Source organism: Gopherus flavomarginatus, chromosome 1 (assembly GCF_025201925.1).
Source record: "Gopherus flavomarginatus isolate rGopFla2 chromosome 1, rGopFla2.mat.asm, whole genome shotgun sequence".
NCBI lineage: Eukaryota > Metazoa > Chordata > Testudines > Testudinidae > Gopherus > Gopherus flavomarginatus.
Genome location: NC_066617.1, coordinates 314,514,350 through 314,532,149, shown reverse-complemented (window position 1 = coordinate 314,532,149; position 17,800 = coordinate 314,514,350). Strand labels below are relative to the sequence as shown.

At 42.4% G+C, this 17,800-nt stretch overlaps 1 protein-coding gene across 1 annotated transcript in view; it reads right to left on the bottom strand.

Moving 5' to 3' along the window:
- Positions 1 to 6,554: 6,554 nt before the first annotated feature.
- The window catches only part of SETDB2 (SET domain bifurcated histone lysine methyltransferase 2), a 93,829-nt gene continuing 82,583 nt past the window's right edge, over positions 6,555 to 17,800 (bottom strand). The window contains exons 25-28 of the mRNA XM_050937806.1: positions 12,620 to 12,686; positions 9,812 to 9,934; positions 8,007 to 8,078; positions 6,555 to 7,276 (exon numbers count right to left, since the gene is read on the bottom strand). Coding sequence (XP_050793763.1) covers positions 7,140 to 7,276; positions 8,007 to 8,078; positions 9,812 to 9,934; positions 12,620 to 12,686 — 399 coding nt within the window. The 3' untranslated portion in view covers positions 6,555 to 7,139. The remainder of the gene's footprint in view (positions 7,277 to 8,006; positions 8,079 to 9,811; positions 9,935 to 12,619; positions 12,687 to 17,800) is intronic.

The window sequence follows — 17,800 nt, the reverse complement described above, 5'->3', positions numbered from 1 at the left end:
AAACCAGTGGTCGTGGTACATGTAGGTACCAATGACATAGGGAAGGGTAGGAGAGACTTCCTGGAGGCCAGATTTTGGCTGCAAGGTAAGAGATTGAAGTGCAGGACCTCCATAGTGACATTCTCTGAAATGCTTCCAGTTCCATGCGCAGGGTCAGTTAGACAAGCAGAAGTGCAGGGTCTCAATGCGTGGATGAGACGATGGTGTAGGGAGGAGGGATTTAGATTTATTAGGAACTGGGGAAACTTTTGGGAAAGGAGGAGCCTGTACAGGAAGGATGGGCTCCACCTAAACCAAAATGGAACCAGATTGCTGGCACTTAACATTAAAAAGGTCGTAGAGCAGTTTTTAAACTAAGGGTGGGGGAAAGCCAACAGGTGCAGAGGAGCACGTGATTCAGACAGAGACATCCCTTAGGGGAGGATCTATTAATGGAGATTCTCTATGTCCCAAGGAGGAGGAGAGGATGGAAGATTATAAAATACAGATAGGATCTGATGAGAAACAGTCAAATGAGAAAAAGTCCCATTCAATTACATCATGTAATGGCAGACAGCTAAAAAGTGACAAATTTTTAAAGTGCTTATATGCCAATGCTAGAAGTCTAAATAATAAGATGGGTGAACTAGAGTGCCTTGTATTAAATGAGGATATTGATATAATAGACATAACAGAAACTTGTTGGAATGAGGATAATCAATGGGACACAGTAATACTAAGGTACAAAATATATCCGCAGGACAGAACAGGTCGTGCTGGTGGGGGAGTGGCACTATATGTGAAAGAAAGTGTAGAATGAAATGAAGTAAAAATCTTAAATGAACCAAACTGTATCACAGAATTTCTGTGGGTAATAATTCCATGCTCTAATAATAAGAATATAGCAGTAGGGATATATTACTGACCAGCATGGTAATAGTGACTGTGAAATGCTCAGGGAGATTAGAGAGGCTGTAAATGAAAAACTCTAATAGTAATAATTAATAATGGGGAATTTCAACTATCCCCATATTGACTGGGTACATATCACCTCAGGACAGGATGCAGAGATAAGTTTCTTGATACCTTAAATGACTGCTTCTTGGAGCAGCTAGTCCTGGAGCCCACAAGAGGAGAGGCAATTCTTCATTTAGTCCTATGTGGAGCACAGGATATGGTCCAAGAGGTGAATATAGCCGGACCGCTTGGTAATAGTGACCATAATATAATTAAATTTAACATCCCTGAGGCAGGGAAAATACCATAGCAGCCCAACACTGTAGCATTTAATTTCAGAAAGGGGAACTACACAAAAATGAGGAGGTTAGTGAAATAGAAATTAAAGGGTACAGCACCAAAAGTAAAATCTTTTCAAAAACACCATAGTAGAGGCCCAACTTAAATGTGTACTAAAAAACATTGTAAGAGAACCAGAATAGAGCCACCAGGGTTAAACAACAAAGTAGAAGAAGCAGTGAGAGATAAAAAGGCATCCTTTAAAAAGTGGAAGTTAAATTCTAGTGAGGAATATAGAAAGGAGCATAAACTCTGACAAATGAAGTGTAAAAATATAATTAGGAAGACCAAAAAAGATTTTGAACAGCTAGCCAAAGACTCAAAAAGTAATAGCAAAAAATTTTTTAAGTACATCAGAAGCAGGAAGCCGCCTAAACAAACAGTGGGGGCCAATGGACGATTGAGATGCTAAAGGAGCACTCAAGGACAATAAGGCCATTGCGGAGAAAATAAATTCTTTGCATCGGTCTTCACGGCTGAAGATGTGAGGGAGATTCCCAAACCTGAGCCATTCTTTTTAGGTGAACTGTCCCAGATTGAGGTGTCATTAGAGGTGGTTTGGGAACAAATTGATGAACTAAACAGCAATAAGTCACCAGGACCAGATGGTATTCACCCAAGAATTCTGAAGGAACTCAAATGTGAAATTGCAGAACTACTAACTGTAGTCTGTAACCTATCATTTAAATCAGCTTCTGTACCAAGAAGGATAGCTAGAGGATAGCTAATGTGATGCCAATTTTTAAAAAGGCTCCAGAGGTGATCCCGGCAATTACAGGCCAGTAAGCCTGATTTCAGTACCAGGCAAACTGGTTGAAACTGTAGTCAAGAACAAAATTGACACACAGATGATCATAATTTGTTGGGGAAGGGTCAACATGTTTTTTCTAAAGGGAAATCATGTCTCACCAATCTGCTAGAATTATTTTAGGAGGTCAACAAGTGCAGATTGTGGACAAGGGGGATACAGTGCATATAATGTACTTAGATTTTCAGAAAGCCTTTGACGAGGTTGCTCACTAAAGGCTCTTAAGCAAAATAAGCAGTCATGGGATAAGAGGGAAGGTCCTCCCATGGATTGGTAACTAGTTAAAAGATAGGAAACAAAAGGTAGGAATAAATGGTCAATTTTCAGCATGGAGAAAGGTAAATAGTGGTGTTCCCCAGGGGTCTGTATTGGACCAGTCCTTTTCAACATATTCATAATTGATCTGGAAAAAGGGGTAAACAGTGAGGTGGCAAAATTTGCAGATGATACAAAACTACTCAAGATAGTTAAGTCCCAGGCAGACTGTGAAGAGAGACAAAAGGATCTCTCAAAACTGGGTGACTGGGCAACAAAATGGCAGATGAAATTCAGTGTTGATAAATGCAAAGTAATGCACATTGGAAAATATAATCTCAACTATACATATAAAATGATGGGGTCTAAATTAACTGTTACCACTTAAGAAAGAGATCTTGGAGTCATTGTGGATAGTCTCTGAAAGCATCCACTCAATGTGCAGCGGCAGACAAAAAAGCAAACAGAATGTTGGGAATCATTAAGAAAGGGATAGATAGTAAGGCAAAAAATATCATATTGCCTTTATATAAATTCATGGTATGCCCATGTCTTGAATACTGTGTGCCCCATTCCAAAAAAGATATTGGAATTGGAAAAGGTTCAGAAAAGGGCAACAAAAATGATTAGGGGTATGGAACGGCTTCCGTAAGAGGAGAGATTAATAAAACTGGGACTTTTCAGCTTGGAAAAGAGACGACTCAGGGGGAACGTGATTGAGGTCTATAAAATCATGACTGGTGTGGAGAAAGTTATTTACTTCTCATAACACAAGAACTAGGGGTCACCAAATGAAATTAATAGGCAGCAGGTTTAAAACAAACAAAAAGAAGTATTTTTTCACACAATGCACAGTCAACCTGTGGAACTCCTTGCCAGAGGATGTTGTGAAAGCCCAGACTGTAACAGGGTTCAAAAACAAACTAGATAAATTCTTGGAGGATTGGTCCATCAATGGCTATTAGCCAGGAGGGGCAGGGATGGTGTCCCTAGCCTCTGTTTGCCAGAAGCTGGGAATGGGTGACGGGGTGAATCATTTGATGATTACCTGTTCTGTTCATTCCCTCTGGGGCACCTGGTATTGATCCCTGTCCAGGATACTGGGCTAGATGGACCTTTGATCTGATCCAGTATGGCCGTTCTTATGTAATAAACTGTGATTATGGCTAGTTACTCTCCATTGTTGGAATCAGGAGTAATTGACTGCTTCCTTAAGGGTTGCCTACAGTGAGAAATCATTTTATTCCTGAGATGGAGGGTCTGGGCTCTCTGTCCACAGTTTGTAGTTCATGATGACAAACCCTGCTTAGTTTGTTTACTAATCGTATGTCTACACTTATAGCGGCATGTAGCCGCTGCATGCCCAGCTAGCATGGCTATAAATAGGGCTTTACCAAATTCATGGTCCATTTTGGTCAATTTCGTGGTCATAGGATTTTTAAAATTGTAACATTCATGATTTCAGCTATTTAAAGCTGAAATTTCACAGTGTTGTAATTATAAGGGTCCTGACTCAAAAAGAAGTTGTGGGAGGGGGAGGGGTCACAAGGTTATTGTAGGGTGAGGGTGTGGTATTGCCACCCTTACTTCTGTGCTGCTGCAGGCTGGGCGCTGCCTTCAGAGTTGGGCATCTGGCCAACAGCTGTCGCTCTCCAGCAGCCCAGCTTTGAAGGCAGCGCAGAAGGGTAGCAATACTGCGACCTCCCTAAAATAACCTTGCGACCCCCCCTCCGCAACTCCCTGTTGGGTTGGGACCCCCCAATTTGAGAAATGTTGGCCTTCCCTGTGAAGTCTGTGTGTAATGGGTAAAAACACACAAAAGGGGGAGACCAGATTTCAGTCTGTGACACGTTTTTCATGGCTGTGAAATTGGTCAGTTCCTAGGTATAAATAGCAGTGCAGACGGGGAGGCACAGCTTAGGTGAATAGAGTGCTCTACACGCCTGAACCCTAGGGTATAAACCCTACATGCCTCTCTCTGCCCAGCCATGCTTCTCCCATCTACATTGCTACTTTTAGCAGTGTAGTGTCCTGCTACTGGAGCCATTCCCCCTGCAGCAAAAGGCTCCGGCAGCGGGGAAGTTAATTAAGCCTTTGAAAGGCCACCATTAATCATTGTTCTTGGGTTTTTTGCTGCCTAAATGGCAATCCTGACCAAAGTTAATTGTAGTTAATTAAACCTCGCCTTGCTGCTTACGGACACGAGGGACAGGCATGTCTGAACATACAAGCTGACCCTGTGATAGGGACTTGAAAAGCAAGCCCTAGTCACAGCACAAGGGTGGCTGCTATCTGGACAGCAACTGTCACTGAAGGCAGACCAGAGTGCTCAGAAAGAAGGGTTGAAAAAGCCACTCCCCTCTCCCCCCCCCCCCCCAGCTGGGAATGCTTTATTGAGTTCAGCTAAGTGTAAATCTAGATGTTAAGCAAACCAGGTTTGGTTAAAATCTTGTATTTGTTAAAATTTGTATGGGTAATTTCACAGAGGTGTCACGAAAGAAAATAAAACCCAGGAACCTCTAAGGAGAGGCACTGAAAAGCAGAGTTTCTGGAACATACCATCTCCCGTGGCCCTCTCCCCTCCACCCAGGGTAAGAGCCATAGACAAGGCATCCTGTCCCTGTGAACTGAGTGGCTGTTAGGCTGTGGTGAGTGAACACAAGTGGGGAAACTGAGAAGACAAGAGTTGGCTGTGGTGTGAGTCATACCGGATAAAATTATCAAAATTCTGTTTTCAAAAGTTGCTAAGGAGCCTAAGTTCTCCTGATGTTCAATAGCCTTATGCTCTTAAACTACGCTGACAATTTTGAAAATGCTGCTCAGTATCATTATCCAAGTTCATACTACTGTGATTACATCTAGCCTGGAGCTGGATGTGGAATTTCTAGCTCATGCAAATTTATATGTGCTAGCTTTGCTCTAGCTAGCTGCAGCAGCACTGGGAAACTGCTGGAATACATCCCACCCAAGATCCAGGGTATTTGGTTGATTAGCCTGCCTGCTGCCAGTGCTGCCATAGCTACACTGCTATTTTTTAGCTAATTTGATCAAAGCTAGTGTGCATGTCTACTCGTGCTGGAAATTACACCTCCAGCTCCAGTATTGACATAACCCTCAGATGTAGATTTGAAAGCCAATCACTGCAACAGGAGAACAAGGCTAGCACAAGTAAAAGTAGAGCTATGAACATACATAGGGTGTTATGTACATTTGTTTGACATACTAGTATTCTAGCACTGGGGTATGCAACCTATGGCACAGGTGCTGAAGGCAGCACGCAAGATGATTTTCAGTGGCACTCACGCTGCCCGGATCCTGGCCATGGGTCTGGGGACCTCTGCATTTTAATTTAATTTTAAATGAAGCTTCTTAAACATTTTGAAACCTTATTAACTTTACATACAACAATAATATAGTTTATATATTTCTTCTAGAAAGAGACCTTCTAAAAACATTAAACTGTATTACTGGCACGCAAAACCTTAAAGTAGAGTGAATAAACGAAGACTCGGCACAGCACAGCACTTCTGAAAGGTTGCCGACTCCTGTTCTAGCGCTTCTCCGTCTAGCTGCTTTTCCACAGAAGGTAGAGATGAAAGACTTGTTGGAATGTTGGTAACTTGCTTTTGTCCTTGGAAGTAACATCTTCAAATAGTTCCATCTATCAATCCCTGAATTTAGGACTCCTGTGACACATTTTGGCTGTCTACAGGCAACAAATAGAGCTATGCAATAGAACTATTGATTTACACTAATGACAGAGTGCATTCATTGTTAACTGTGTAAAATAGTAAGTGAAGTGTGAAAAACTAAGTATATTTTAGTGCATTTAAGTGTAGTTTAATTTCATTTATTTCACAGTACAGCAGCAAAGGTTCTTTAGTATATTTAAGAATAATAAAATCTTAATATGAATATCCTGTTGTACTGTTTCTTCTGTTAGAGCTGAGCTATGAAGTATGATGAAACCAGGGGTTTTGTGAGAATCAGCAAGGCTGTGGATTAGCAGTGAGAACCTACAAGGTTGTACTGTGAACAGTATTTTGGTGCGTAAACGGATTTTGTCACTAGTTTTCTTCAATACACAACTTTCTTTACAAAAAAATTTTATTGTCAAATTTGTCACTAACTTGCAATTTTGTAATTAAATGTACTGCTTTTCTGTATTCAAACAATTTTAATATAATAAGACAAAATAACACATGGAAGCCATAAATGTTCTTACTGCAGTATTTGATTCCCTAACTATTTTACATAGAATGATTTTTCAGAGGATGATCACCAGCCAGCCTCAGGTGTTTACAAGCAATTAATGGACACCACCTCTCACCATTGCAGTTAAAACAGAAGTACTTAAACATTAACATACTATAAATTGAGAAAATGTCATAAAAAACCCTTCTGCTTCAAGTGCAAGTCTAGTTAAATTCCTCTTTGGAAAGCCTTAACAATTTTTAATAATGATTTTGTCTGCTATAAGCAGACATTGAATCACAGACACATCACATGACAGGGGGCTGCTGTAACTGAAGTGATTTTAAAAAGTGGCTTATGGAGTATTTAAAAAAGCTTGTACAGACGGTATTTAAATTTAAGTGTTTATCACTCCTTGAGCCACAGTAAAAATTAAAAAGGAAAAGGACAAATTTATTGCAAAAGTGAGGTATAAAATATGAGTAAAACACCCAATTGTTTTTCTGTGCACCCCTATCTCTGAAAGTCACTTTAATACACTGACCAGATGCAGTTTCTGTCAGTAGAAAATCTCTAATATGGAAGTTGATATCAAGAGAAGTATTGGTTATTCAGACACTGAACTAGATGCACTAGCTATATTTTCCTGGAAAGGAATTACTTCTTTTATATCTTGCAGTAGTTCAATCTGAGTATCCAGTCTTTTCCGAGTTTCCAGAAGCTCCTGAAGTTTTTCCTCTGTTCCTATAGTAAGAAAAAAACAAAAACAAAAAAACATTTTTCACAGTAAATAAGGCCAGGTTTAAAAACATTGTGTTTTTTAGGTTACGAACATTTCAAGTTGCTAACACTGTACCTGAGAATAATTGCCACTTCCCGCCACCCCCATTGGCCTGGAGCGGCGAACCGTGGCCAGTGGGAGCCGCGATCAGCCGAACCTGCGGACGCGGCAGGTAAACAAACTGGCCCAGCCCACCAGGGTGCTTACCCTGGCGAACCGTTTGCCAAAGGTTGCCGATCTCTGACCTATTGCAATCGGGGAAGGAGAAGGGAATGTTTAAACTGTCAGCCTGAAAGACACGAGTTCTGTCTAAAATAAATGACTGAGTGGGGGCCTTGGAGACATATAGGAGAAGAAACAATGCATTCGGAAATCCAGTGATATCAGCACATCATGTAGGAGAGAGGCAGGGTCCACTGAGTCAAGAAGTCAGATGAGGTTCTTGAAACTCAAATAGTTAAAACTATGGAAAACCCTCTTGTCCTGATTCAAATAAGACAGACAAACTTGTACAATATTATGTTTCTAAGGATAGTGATGCCAATGATTTCACTTGGGCGTTCATACAACATAAGAAAGCTTTGATTTTAAACTGATACTATACCATAACCGTCAGAAGAATAACCTTAATTCTAATAACTACTCCTTTGGGAGTGTTACTTTATATAGTAGCATATATATATATTTACATACCTGAATGAACATTTGTAAGTATATTTTCAAACAGGCTACAGTCAAAAAGTGATATTACTGTTTCCTCGTATTCTAGGGGTTGAAAAAAAAAGTTGATTTACTGTTACATGTTAACATAGAGGAACTTAAAAATTGCACAGTGGTAACTACCGATCTGTACACTATACCAATTGTTTTAATTATGAGGCTTTTAAGCTCAGAAAGCTAGAATGCTGGGAAAGATACTAATTGCCCTTCTGTCATTTTATACCAAGGAAGAAGTGTCAATTTCACAATTTTACTTCACTAATTTCCTATGGAAAATAAGATATAAATGGGATCCTCATTACATTTTACATACAGTCTGCACCCCTTTAATAGGGATCCATTTAAATAGGAGCTGTTCGTCTGGTACCCAAGTTCATGTAATGTATTTAAGTTTTAAAATCTAGTTATTGCAACACCTCTGGGACCATGTGCCACATGATAGAAGTGGCTGGAAGCCAATTTAACTGCTATTTGCAAATCACATGATATGAAAGTGCCCAGTCGAAGACGGTAATACATTGTTTACATTTCTAAATGCATGAAGTGACTTTGAAGCATCCTTAAATAGTGTTTGTTAACATAGTATCATTAAATTAAGCTTTAGTGCCAGGTTTTCCCTCAGTAAAACACAGATAATGCTTACACACCTCACATGGGTGTTCAGAGGATTACTTAATTCATGTTTATAAAGTGCTGTGAGATTCTAAGATGTGAATACGTTTTTTTTTAATTACTTCTGGCAACTTTTGCTATGCAAAAACCTCTTCTTTTATGAGAGAGATTTAGTTAATTGGGTTATTTCTCTTTCCTTAACAGTGTCGACTACAATAATATCCTTCATCCTCAAAAGGATATAGCAGTAGACTATTTTGAAAACTAAGGCCTGGTCTACACTGTAGGGGGAATCCATTTAAGTTATGCAACTTCAGCTATGTGAATAACGTAGCTGAAGTTGACATACTTAGACCTACTCACCGCGGTGTCTTCACTGCAGTGAGTCGACTGCTGCTGCTCCCCCATGGACTCTGCCTGTGCCTCTCGCAGCAGTGGAGTACAATTTATCATGACTAGACAAGATAAATTGATTCCCGCTGGATCAATCGCTGCCCACCGATCCGGTGGGCAGGGTAGACATACCCTGAGAAGGCTAAGCACCACAAAGTGAAATCTGAACTTCTCTTTAACGTTGCTTTGTCCATAAGATTGTTAAGCTGGGTTGACTGCTTCAAGAACAGTGTTTCGTACAAGTACTGTAGCTATATCTGAACCCCCAATATATTTTAAATTTATGTTAATCTAAATAATCTATTACAAGACTTAATGCATTCTTATGCAATTTTTTTCATATGCTGTTGTAACAATCTTTAACAAAGATTGCTCATTCCTCTGTGATGAAATAAGACACAACCCCAGTCCAGATAAAATCTTCACAACCTTTCAAACACCCTTTTCTGAAAATGCTTGATACATCTTGCAGCATCCCTGGGATCTGGCAGACTAAGCTATGTGTGTATGTTGGGGGAAGGGGCTTGTTTAACAAATTCCAGACTTGAGGCGCTTTCACAGATAATGAATTCTTGGCAGTTCCTTGCCCCCATGCCACTAACACCCCACTGAAGTAGGATAGCAGAGGAAGCGAGAGATGGTCTCTTAGGTAACCAACACTCAAACCATTTAGGGCTCTAAAAAGGTGAACATGACCCTGAGTTAAAGTACCAAGAATTAAATGGCTCAACTCAGAATCTGTCCAAAGCAGAGTTCCTATTTGTTCACAGTACCTGTTTCTGAAGTGTTGTCATCCATCAGTTTTTCCTTTGCAAGGTGAAGTGTGTCGAGCATTTCTTTAAATATGCCGTCCAGAAGTCCAGCCTGTTTGCACTTCCTAAGAAAGTCTATTCTTGCTGTTAAAATATACAACACATACTTCTGCTGAAATTGTGTCTCAGCACAGTTACTGTAGTTCATTGTATCTCAAAGTCCTTTACACCAGTGCTTCTGAAAGCCGGTCTGCTGCTTGTTCAGGGAAAGCCCCTGGCAGTCTGGCCCTGTTTGTTTACCTGCCATGTCTGCAGGCTCAGCCGATCGTGGCTCCCACTGGCTGCGGTTCGCCGCTCCAGGCCAATAGGGGCTGCGGGAAGCGGCACAGGCCGAGGGATGTGCTGGCTGCCCTTCCCCCATTGGCCTGGAGCGGCAAACTGCGGCCAGTGAGAGCTGCGATCGGCCAAACCTGTGGACGCGGCAGGTAAACAAACCAGCCCGGACCACCAGGGGCTTTCCCTGAACAAGCAGCGGACCAGCTTTCAGAAGCACTGCTTTACGCTAATTGCAGCAGCTCCTATCCGCACTCTCCTGGATGTGAGTGAACATGGCTAAAGTAATGGTTCTAATGCTACCTCCTTAACCCTTTCAGATGAGACACTGAAAGGGTCAGAAGCCAATAGGCACAGTGCCAGTAATAAACCCCCCTCAATTCCAGGCAGGCAAAGTGTATCACCACAATCCTTCATTAGATTCATATTCCTCCATGCATCTCTCAGTCTAGTAAATCAGATAGCTTTCACTACATTCTCTCTTAATGCTGCTGCATGGTTTGAACAGGAATGGGGAGAAATAGTTCTAATAGGGAATACTTTGAACAGGATTTGGCTGAAGAATAGCATCCGTACCTGAACATGGATCTCCCAAATGACACAGCAATTCACTTGCCTTATTGCAGTCCACTTTATATGGCAACTTTGCAGCTGCTGGAAAACTAGGAAAATATATGTTCCCGTTTTTAACTCAGTCTGTCTGAGGACAGTCATCAATTATGCTAAAATAAATGGGCTGTTTGAAAGGAGGAACATGTGTACACTTTGTATTAAAGTGTGCACCTCCTTTGTTTTGAAAAAAGATAAACTGTCTCTTGATTTGAAGGGTTTGAGTAAAGACCTCAGGAGAAAGTATAACAAATCCCATTATTAAAGCATGGGTCCTCACGAAAAAGAGCTGCTGAGCACGCCTGGCAACTTTGGAAAACACGCCAAAACCAACAAATTACTGTTCGCTCTGTGTTTGTTTCTTTCGCAGGACATTTTCATGAAAACAGATGTTTTTACAGGATTATTTGCTCCTGCAGGTTTTTTCCCCACTTCAAATCAGGATCTTAGGTTTTGACATCAGTTAGTTATTGTGAAGAGGATTATGAGGATGCAGCTCTAAGGATTAGGACTTCAGGTGAAGAATAAATTACAGGAGCAAATGTCAGAGTTAAAAAACTGCTTTATATATAATTTTGTTATCGGTGGGACATTGAGAGAAAGAAAGAAAGAACAGCTCTGCTTATACCAGATATCCTATAATACATAAATAAAATGTTCCAGCATTTTCTATGAGGGTCTTCTGCTTGTTGAAGTACAGTTGTAGCAGTAATACAGAGTGGTATAATTTAAAAAAAAAACCATGGTAATGTATTTCAAGCACACTGAATTTAGCTATCATATACCGTAGGTAAATGCCACTTTTGCCTCTTTAATACAAACTCTCTCATTATTTGGAAGAGTAATCCCAATGGGTAATTACAACAGTGCTTTTTGTGCAGTATAAAACATTGGAAAGGAACGCTACCTACTAAGCAGGCTGCTCGACCACTTGCTTTACTACAGAAAGATGCAATTACAAGAGCTAAATCAAAATAAAACACGTTACAATGCATTTTATAATACAGTGTACATCCACTATTCAAAGACCATGCTTTCTTTTGAGGTAATGACTGCATGGTGGCCTAAAACATTTTGAGGGGCTGGTTATCAACCAGCAATAACTGGAAATGTCTTTGAATAGTTTTTGTACGGAAATGGGCTTGACATTGTCTCACCTGTACTCTTAACTGGCTACCGGCCTCATCTCCACATCTTGCTAGCCACAACTAAGAGGATGTTCATAAATTAGATAACACATTTTGTTGGTGACTTTCAAGACCCACCTACCCCTTTGTAACACTCTTACAAATGCAGAATTAAGCATCTGTTCTATAACTTATGAATATCCCCTAATGGTTACCTCAACTTCTGGCCCCATTAACACGTCACACCAGCCTTCTCAATAACTCTACTGCCTGTTCCTCCTTCCCCTTTAAAGGAGGCTAATGTTAATTTTCCAGCTAAGAGTAATTTTCCTTTCTAAATGTAATCTCATTTCATATCTGAAGGGAGGGGAGTGGGCAGAAGCTGAGCCATCCATGTTTGCTGTGGGCCTACTGATGAGGAGTTCTGAACCCAGCAGCCACTCAGGGTAAAGGGATTATATAACCACTGGGGAATAATTGACTCTTATTGGATAATAATGGCCCTCAGCCAAAGCAGTGGGATTTGCTTCCTGCACAATTATTTTGAAATCACACAGCTGTTCTGCAAATCAGAACTCCACTCCGTTGCCAGTATGCAGAGAATTAGCCAACGGAGAAAAAAAGGAAACATATAGCTGTGATTCATATAACATATAGCTGTGATTCAGCTACTAGGAGGTGACCTGACCTCACACTGACCATTTCAGTACAATTTATTATAACATCAAATCGCGGTAATAATATTAATTATTTGTCAAACCTTTGTGTGTGTTACGTTTTTTCCTTAAAAGTCGTAAACTATTTTCTGTTGCTGTCTCTTCTGTGCTCTGTTGAAAACAAAACAAAATACTGTACGTTTATACCAGTAGGGACGTTTACTGCTTAGAGGAAAGAAAGCAACTATTTCCACATTTACTAAGGCCACGGCTACACAACTGACCTACAGTGGCACAGCTGTACCGCTGCAGCTGCGCTGCTGTAAGATCTCCTGTGTAGCCGCTCTGTGCCAGCAGGACAGAGCTCTCCCCAAACCACCTCCAACAAGCAGCGATAGCTGGCAGGAGCGCGTCTCCCAATGACATAGCACTGTTCACACTGGCACTTTTGTTGGTGAAACTTAAATTGGTCAGGGTGGCTTTTTTTTTGTCACACCCTGGGCTGACAAAAGGTTTGCCAACAACAGTGTTAGTGTACACAAAGCCTGAGAGAGAAAAACGGTCAATACTAAAATAGTTATACCCAGTTTTTCAAAAAGTCATTCATTCTGTTTATTTACAATCAATTAAAAAGTGAACAACTAAAGAAGAGCAACAAAAATAATCTGACTAAAAAACACCCTCACTAAACTGACCACCACCTTTTTTTATTTTTAGTGTTCTGTTCTCTCTGAATAACCAAAATAAACCCATACTGATATGAGCTGTACGTGAATTTATAACGCGCTGTGCTGGTATAATAGACGTGCCATTCTAACATTTAATTCTCACATCCATATAAGTGGAGAAGGTGTTAGAAAGGCACAAAGCTGTTGGAAAATTTTTTACACTTTGGACTATTCCAGCTCAATGAGGTGTTTCTGGTTAGTCCTGTGACAAGTGATTTACGTTGAATTAACTAAATACATAGCCCTTCTACGTCTTATCTCCTATGTCTGTATTCATTTAGGACGTACTCTAATGTGGGAGAACTGTGGAAGCAGTGCTGCATGCATATTGGGACAAATTCATCCCTGGAGTAATTCCACTGTTTTGTAGCCAGCGCCTCCTGCATTTCTGAACGTCTGGGCTGCTGCCCGCCTCTGTGCAGCTCATGGAGATGGATCTCCTCCCACCTCCCTTGCAAAATTTGAGGCCAGATGCAGCAAGGTTGTCTCCACTATTAAGATTCAACCCAAACAGACTCCTACAAGTAAGCCTCAGAATAAATTTCTTCCCTCAAAATCGTCCCTGGAGCTGCGATTCCCCTACACTCTTCCTTTGAGGAAGTGATCAGGGATGAATGGGAGAAACCCAATGAGGGCATTCACATTAACAAAAATTACCTCAGGTTCTATAAGATTCAGAAACCAAAGGACCCTATTCAGAAATACCAAAGGTTGACACCTCTATAGCATCCCAAGTCAAAGATATGGTTACCCCCTCAGAAGGGGAGTCCAATCGTAAGAACCCCATGGATAGAAAGATGGAGGCCACTCCCAAAAAAGACTTTGAGACCTCAGCCCCCTCAAGGCTTCCCTACCAGCCACCTGCTTTGCAAGGGCATCGCTGTCCTGGTTGGAAGATCTCAGGACCCGTAAGGGTAGAGATCACCCTGACTTTGACTCTATTTTGAAGAGTTTTCCCAGAAACAGCGTTTGTAGGTGACACCTCAATGGATGCAATGAGATTCTCAGCCAGAGCCATGCTCAGTAACCAGGTGCCAGCTATGGCTCTGACCCTGGAAGGTTGATACCCACTCAAAGCAGGTTTCTGTGACCTGCCAAGTTTACAGACTTCCTTCTTTTTTGAGAAAAGCTAGATGATGTAGTGGCAGACAGTGTGGCAAAATCCAAACAGTCTCTCCCGATGACACGTAATGGCTTCAGGAAAGAGTATAGACTGGCCCTCAGACAGAGATGCTCCTTTTAGCCTTCATCCTCACAGAAATACCAACAAAGGGAAAGCAGGTTCTCCAAAGGAAAGCCACAGAACCGAGGTCTGAGGTGAAAGGTCAGGGGGAATCCCACCCCTCCCAAAGCTTCTTTATGGTAAAGACTGCATAGGCCTCTGCTCAGCACTGAATCTAGGAGGTAGAATTTCCCATTTCCTGGAGGAATGGTTTACATCAATCACAGACAAGTGAGTTAGGGATATTCCCTTGAGCTATGGGCCCTACCTCATCTGTTCCCTATCCAGTCCTCCATCTCCAACAACCCTGGAAAGCACAGTCTGATCCAGAAAGAGATATCTCATCTTTTAGACATGGGCATGATAGAGAGCATCTCCTCAGAAGAAAGATTCTCAGGGTTCTATTAGTCCATCTTCTTCATTGTTCGACAGGGGCAATCAAAGCCATTTTCAAAAGGCAACAAGTGGATGAAGAAAATTAAGTTTTGGATGGCGACCCTGGCCTCTACTGTGTCATCCATGTTCCAGATGGATCTTCTGACTTCAATGGATCTGGTGGATGCATATCTCCATATTCCTATCAGACTGCATCACCACAGATTTTTAAGGTTTGCTTATGGCAGGTAGCATTATCAATACTGGCTATTCCCATTCGGCCTGTCCTTGACCCCCAGGATCCTTACAAAGAAGGTGGTGATAATCATAGCCAGACTCAGGTCACAGAGTGTCTACACGTATCCTCTCCTGGACCACATCTTGAGCAAAGCTCCATCCCTGATAACAGGGCCATGTCCCTGATGCTGAATACCCTGCAAGCACAATGCTTTATCAATGTCAAGAAAAGCTCCTTGACTCTGTCCACAAAACTAAGTCACCTGGGAGTGTACACAGAGATTTTAATAAAGATCTACCCATCACTAGAGACAGCGCTTTCCACATTGTTCTGGAGCTGCAAGAGGCCCACCAGAGCACTGGGCCTTCAACTGTGAGGCCTCCTAGTGTCATGCAGAGAGGTCAATCTATGGGAACAATCACACATCAGGCACCTTCACAGCTTCATCTTAAAGGTGTGCAACCGCTCTCCATAACACTGGAAGGATCAAATAAAGATCCCGATGCTGGTGCTCAGCTTCTGAAAATTGTGGTCAGCCCAGGGCAATGTCCACAAAGGTATGCCCATATGCCTTCCAGATCCTCTGGTTCTCACAATTGACACCAGCCTGGAGTGCTGGGAAGCACACATGGGAACCCAAACAGCTCAAGGCATCTGGAGCCTGGAGGAAAGAGCCCACAGAATACACCTGGTGAATCTAAGAGTAGTAGTAGACTACACAAGAAGATCAGACTCCCTATTCATATCTTCCCATCTGAAATGCTAAGGACTCAGAGCTTCCAAGTCCTCCATTGCTAGATGGATTATGCTATGCATTGTGGAGGCTAAAAAGGCGTCAGAGATTTCGGTCTTGTGAGTTGCAGCAACTATTTGTCTGCTGAGGAAAGCTTGATATGGCTTCCCTGGAAACAGTCAGTAACTCTCCACCTGTCTGCTAGAGGGGATGTCACCATGCACAGAGCATCCTGCTCTCTAGAAGTCAGCGTGCTGCTCTCTAGCTGAGAGCCAGAAGACTGAGCTATGATTTTGTCCTGAACGCTGACCTCGATGTGGCAGTGCACTGCATCCAATGAGACTGCTGTGCCAGCACCACGTTTAGAATGTATCAAGACATGAGTCTGCATGGCCTGTCATTTTAAATATTTTCATAATCATGGGTGCAACTCAGGATGCTGGACGCTCCCTTCAGCTTTTTATAACCATAGACCCATATATATATATATTTGTAGTGCACTCGAGTGGAATCTTGGCCCCACTGAAGTCAATGGGAGTTTTGATGTGGACTTTAATGGAGCCAGGATATCACCTTGAGAGTCTAAGGCCTGGTCTACACTACGCGTTTAAACCGATTTTAGCAGTGTTAAACTGATTTAACGCTGTACCTGTCCACACTACAAGGCCCTTTATATCGATATAAAGGGCTCTTTAAATTGGTTTCTGTACTCCTCCCCAACGAGAGGAGTAGCGCTAAAATCGGTATTACCATATCGAATTAGGGTTAGTGTGGCCGCAAATCGACGGTATTGGCCTCCGGGCGGTATCCCACAGTGCACCACTGTGACTGCTCTGGACAGCAATCTGAACTCGGATGCAGTAGCCAGGTAAACAGGAAAAGCCCTGCGAAATTTTGAATTTCATTTCCTGTTTGCCCAGCGTGGAGCTCTGATCAGCACGGGTGGCGATGCAGTCCCAAATCCAAAAAGAGCTCCAGCATGGACCGTACGGGAGATACTGGATCTGATCGCTGTATGGGGAGACAAATCTGTTCTATCAGAGCTCTGTTACAGAAGACGAAATGCCAAAGCGTTTGAAAAAAAAAATCTCCAGGCTACACAGTGCCGCGTGACAAGCGTAATGGGAAGCCAGAGACTCAAATGGACGCTCATGGAGGGAGAGAGGGGGTACTGAGGACTCCAGCTATCCCACAGTCCACAGCAGTCTCCGAAAAGTATTTGCATTCTTGGCTGAGCTCCCAATGCCTGTAGGTTCAAACACATTGTCCGGCGTGTTCAGGGAATAGCTCGTCAATTTACTCCCCCCACCCCACGTGAAAGAAAAGCGAAAGAAAGCGTTTCTTCTTCTTTCAGTGTCACCCTATGTCTACTGAATGCTGCTGGTAGACGCGATGCTGCAGCAGTGAAGAGCAGTATCCGCTCCTCTCCCCTCCCTGGTGGCAGATGGTACAATATGACTGATATTCGTTGTCACCATCAGCCCGTGAGTGCTCCTGGCTTGCCTCAGGTGAGGTCGGCTGGGGGCGCCTGGGTAAAAATAGGAATGATTCCTGCTCATTCCCAGTAGATGGGACAGAACGGCTGGTAACCGTCCTCATCATAGCAACTGGGGACTGAGCTCCATCAGCCCCCTCCCTTTCCTGTGTAAAGAAAAGATTCTGTACTGCCTGGACTATCATAGCAGCGGGATGCTGGGCTCCTCTCCTCCACACCGCTTAATGTCCTGCTTGGACTGTCATAGCATCTGGAGGCTGCCTCCTCCTCATTTTATCTCACTAACAAGTCACTGTTTCTTATTCCTGCATTCTTTATAACTTCATGACAGAAATGGGGACACTGCCATGGTAGCCCAGGAAGGTTGGGGGAGAAGGGAAGCAACGGGTGGGATTGTTGCAGGGGCACCCCCCCTGTGAATGGCATATAGCTCATCATTTCTGCGGGATCTGAGACAGAGCAGCTGTGCTCTCTGATACACTGGTTCTCTAGTA